Source organism: Pygoscelis adeliae, unplaced genomic scaffold, assembly GCF_000699105.1.
Source record: "Pygoscelis adeliae isolate BGI_AS28 unplaced genomic scaffold, ASM69910v1 Scaffold286, whole genome shotgun sequence".
NCBI lineage: Eukaryota > Metazoa > Chordata > Aves > Sphenisciformes > Spheniscidae > Pygoscelis > Pygoscelis adeliae.
The window spans coordinates 73,526-78,240 of NW_008825076.1; the positions used below are offsets into that span (position 1 = coordinate 73,526).

A 4,715-nucleotide genomic window follows, 5' to 3' on the forward strand; every position below is an offset into this window, starting at 1 on the left:
CTGCCATTTCCCTCCAGCCCCATGGCCAGGGCATGTCTCCCCTGCCTGTCATCCCTGCTCGCATTCTGCCAGCACCCTCCATGGGTTTATTTGGCAGTGGGAAGGTGCTGGTCTGTGGGGGCTGCCCACACCTGCCCTCTCCATCCCCCACTGAGCACCCCTCCAGCCACCCGATGTGGATTTCTCCACTCCCAGCCCTGCTCTCCACAGGCAGCCATGAGACTGAACCATCTCTTTGCCCCCTTCCAGCCCTGAAGTGCAGGACGGGTCCCCTGGACATCGTGTTTGTGATCGACAGCTCCCGCAGCGTGCGCCCCTTCGAGTTCGAGACCATGCGGCGGTTCATGATGGACATCATCGGCAACCTGGACGTGGGCCCCAATGCCACGCGGGTGGGGGTGATCCAGTACTCCAGCCAGGTCCAGAACATCTTCTCCCTCAAGACCTTCTTCACACAGGCAGACATGGAAAAGGCCATCAACAGCATCGTCCCGCTGGCCCAGGGCACCATGACAGGGCTGGCCATCCAGTACGCCATGAACGTGGCCTTCACCACGCAGGAGGGCGCGCGCCCTCTGCACAAGAAGATCCCCCGCATCGCCATCATTGTGACGGACGGACGGCCCCAGGACCGTGTCACCGAGGTGGCCACCCAGGCCCGGAATGCTGGCATCGAGATCTATGCCGTGGGCATCCAGCGGGCAGACATGAACTCGCTGCGGGCCATGGCCTCACCACCGCTGGAGGAGCATGTCTTCCTGGTGGAGTCCTTCGAACTCATCCAGCAGTTTGGGAAGCAGTTCCAGGACAAGCTCTGTGGTGGGTGAGAGCTGCGGCTGTGGGCTGGCAAGGGGGGGCTCGGCTAGAAGATGACCTTCACATGGGTGTTTGGGGTGTCTGCCCTTGCTAGGAGCAGTGTGGACAGGGAAGCAACCTCCCTGATGGGGTACTGGGACAGGTGGCCTTTCCTCTTGCTCACCTTTCCTCTGCTGGGGTGAGATGAGAAGAGCTTCAAAAGCGTTGCAAGCAAGTGCTTTTCTTCACCCATGCCTGGCTGCTCTGCCCCAAGCCAGGACATTGTGGCAGCAGTGATGGGAATATTAAAGAGCAGAAAACGTGGAGCTGGTTTCCCTGGGTGTGACGGGGGTGGGTGACACGTCCCAGAGCCCCGTACACATTTCGACGTGGCTCTAGCAGGGTCTCCTATGCAGACACATGCATGGCATCTGCTGCGTGCACATTTGTGTTTAATAAAACCCTGGCCGCGTGGTGCTGCTCTGGAGCATCTGGCTGGTCTCGGCTGGGAGCCGGGAGGCTGGTTCGCACTGTGGCCATGCTGGCACGGGTTGGGAGCTTGCAGGCTGGGACCTGTCTGTCCCCCCCATGCTGGCAGGCTTTGCTGGAGACCTGGCACTGCAGCAGGCTGGCAAGACCTTGCCCATGTGCTTCAGCATCTGACGAAGGGCAGAAGGCAGCTGCCAGCCTTTTTCAGGCAGTGTTTCCTAGCCAGGGGCACGTGCGTGCCTGCAGGGCTGCGTTAGGGCCATGGTGAGTCCCTGCTTGCTGGGGTGGGGGGTCCAGGGCTGACCAGATATTGCCCCTGGGGGCCCTGATGTGCTCCTGCGCCTGATGCCTTTGCTTGCAACACCCTGCCTGTCGCCAGCCTGCCCTGCTGCCCGCTTCCCAGCCAGCTCTGCAGGCTCCTGGCTGCACAGACAAGCAGAACTGGCTCCTCCAGCGTGTTCCAGCTGAGCTCAAGCTTTCGCTTACTCAGCTGAAGCTGTCAACAATGACAATTAATATCGAGCGTTGATTTAGTGCTCAGGTAGAGGCAGTTCAGAAACCTGCCCCGTGCAGTGTCTGTGTCTGTGCACTGGAAATCAGTGGGTGAATGCTGGGGCTGGAAGGGGTGCATGCTGGAGCCAGAGTCCCCGTGCATCTGGCGTGTCTGTGGGCCACTCTGATGCCCTTTCTGCCTTGCAGGGATAGACACGTGCATGGAGCAGGAGCACGGCTGCCAGCACAGCTGCGTCAGCACCCCTGGCTCCTTCTACTGCGAATGCAACCCGGGCTACAGGCTCAACGTGGACGGAAAGACCTGTTCCCGTAAAGAACCTTTTTTTATCCTAACTCTCATGGAGCTCTCACGGAGCAGTCCCTGCTCGGCTGCCCCAGGGAGTCCAGGGCAGGAGGATGACGGGTGTCCTGTTCCCCCACAGCCGTCGATGCCTGTGCAGACGGGAGACATGGCTGTCAGCACCAGTGCATCAGCGCTCGTGGGTCGTACTCGTGCCACTGCCGTGCGGGTTACTACCTCAACCAGGACAAGAGGAGCTGCACTAGTAAGCGTCCCTCTCCTTTCCTGTCCCTTCTTCATTTGCTTCTCGCTCTCCCTCTTCTTCTCTTGTCTTTCCCTTTCTGCCCACCCTTCTCCTTCTCTCACCAGGGATCGATTACTGCAGCTTCGGAAACCACAGCTGCCAGCATGAGTGCGTGAGCATCCCCAACGGGCACTACTGCCGCTGCCGCAGCGGGTTCACACTGCAGCCCGACAGCAAGTCCTGCAGGGGTACGTCCCGGCGTGGCGGCGCGGCATAGACTGAGGTGTACGGCACATACTTTGTCCTGCCCGGTCCCCAGGGGAAAGGCTGTTCCTGGGCCACCCTGCCTGGGTGGGGATAACCCTGTGCCCTTGGTTTGTCTTTCAGCCACTGACCTCTGCAACGGGGTGGATCACGGCTGTGAGTTCAAGTGCGTGAGCACCGAGGGCTCCTACCGCTGCGTGTGCCCCGAGGGCCAGCAGCTCCAGGCTGACGGCAAGGCGTGCAGCAGTGAGTACCGGGACACAGCTCTTGGCATCCTCCTCGTCTGGGCTGTGTGCTCCTGGCGAGGGCTTACCTGAAACTAGGCTGGGGGTCTAAGTGGGACTTTGTCTGAGCTGGGTTGGAAGGAGGATGGAGAGGTGGATGGACCTGGGGGAGCGCCCCGGCTGTGGGAATGGATGCGGGCTCGTGTCTTCAGAGACATGGCCCAGAAGATGCAACAGGAGCTTTGAGGAAACGTTCAGGAAAAGGGAGACCTAGGAGGGATTTTCAGGGGACGTTGGGGTGGCAGTAGAGGTTTTTGGGCTGAGACCCCTGGGCACGCTTTGCCCCGCTTCCTGGCCTCACCCCGGCTGCAGGTCCAGGGGGTCCACGCGGTGCTCCAGCCCTGGGCATCTTCACCCTCACGGTGCCCACAGCCAGCCCAGTCCCTTCTCACCTTCCCCCTGTGCCTGCAGAGTGCGGGGCCGGGCATGTCGACCTGGTGATGGTGATTGACGGCTCCAAGAGCGTCCGGCCCCAAAACTTCGAGCTGGTGAAGCAGTTTGTGAACCGCATCGTGGACCTGCTGGAGGTGTCCCCCCACGGCACGCGCGTGGGGCTGGTGCAGTACTCCAGCCGCGTCCGCACTGAGTTCCCCCTCAACAAATACCACAGCGCAGATGAGATCAAGAAGGCAGTGATGGAGGTGGAGTACATGGAGAAAGGCACCATGACGGGCCTCGCCCTCAAGCACATGGTGGAGCACAGCTTCTCGGAGCTGGAAGGTGCCAGGCCTCTCTCCCACAGCGTGCCCAGAATCGGGCTCGTCTTCACAGACGGGCGCTCCCAGGATGACATCTCCGAATGGGCCAGGAGAGCAAAAGAGTCAGGTGCGGGGGGCCAGAGAACCCCAAATTGCAGTGCTTTGGGCATCTCAGGATGGTTCCTTGGGGTGGCTGGCTCTGGGGGAGGCTGCAGCATCCAGCCTTGGGGTGTTGCATCGCCTGGGTCCGCAGGGGCAGACGTGCCTCTGCCGTGGTCGCAGGGTGGTCTGAGCAGCATCCTTCATCCAGCAGCCTGCACCACAGTGGTGGTGCCACACTCCTGCCTGTCCTTCCCAAATTCCTGCGGTGTATTTGGGAAGCTGGGTGAAAATCCTGCATCCTTGGCTGCCCAGGGGAAATCCTGCATCCTCGGCTTTGCTCCCTCTGGGCTTCGGGCTGTTTGATGTGGGGCGGCTGGCACAGTGCTCAGGATCCGTCCTTGCCACGCAGGGATCATCATGTTCGCTGTGGGTGTCGGCAAGGCCGTGGAAGAGGAGCTGAGAGCGATCGCCTCCGAGCCGGTGGAGCAGCACTTCTCCTACTCGGCAGACTTCACCACCATGACCCACCTCGTGGAGAACTTCAAGCTGAACATCTGCCCAGGTGGGTGGCCCTGGCCACACCAGGGGGCTCAGCCCCGAGCTGGGGGAGCCCTCCTCTCCCTGCAGGGCTGGTGGGGTGGTTTGTGTCTGTCACCCTGTGTCTCGTGCCCCAGGGCCGAGCAGGGCTGGTGTGAGCCTAGGGTGTCTCAATCTCACCAGGCTGTTGCGGGTATAGAGGTGGGGCTCAGGGAGGGATTGGAAAAGGAAAAGGTGTAGCTGGGGGGTTCAATGCAAAAGGGATGGCGTGTGAGCGGCTGCCCCAGTGCTGTTGCACGGGCAGAGTCTGGGGTTGCACCCTGCCTGGAGGGATGCTGCCCCAGCTCCGAGGACGGCCTGTCTCCTCGTCCAGACCTGCACTTCTGCTGCTGCTGGTTACAGGAGGACCATGATGGGTTACTCTGAAGGTCTCCCTGCCTTGGGGCAGGCTGGGGCTCCCCAGTGCTCTTGGGACCTCTGGGGGCTCCCGTGGGGCTACAGATGTGGGG

At 61.4% G+C, this 4,715-nt stretch overlaps 1 protein-coding gene across 1 annotated transcript in view; it reads left to right on the forward strand.

Annotated features, from left to right (window-relative positions):
- The window catches only part of MATN4 (matrilin 4), a 6,587-nt gene that overhangs the window by 1,209 nt on the left and 663 nt on the right, over nt 1-4,715 (forward strand). The window contains exons 2-8 of the mRNA XM_009326707.1: nt 250-819; nt 1,984-2,106; nt 2,220-2,342; nt 2,447-2,569; nt 2,709-2,831; nt 3,281-3,694; nt 4,079-4,231. Of these exons, the coding sequence (XP_009324982.1) occupies nt 250-819; nt 1,984-2,106; nt 2,220-2,342; nt 2,447-2,569; nt 2,709-2,831; nt 3,281-3,694; nt 4,079-4,231 (1,629 nt within the window). The remainder of the gene's footprint in view (nt 1-249; nt 820-1,983; nt 2,107-2,219; nt 2,343-2,446; nt 2,570-2,708; nt 2,832-3,280; nt 3,695-4,078; nt 4,232-4,715) is intronic.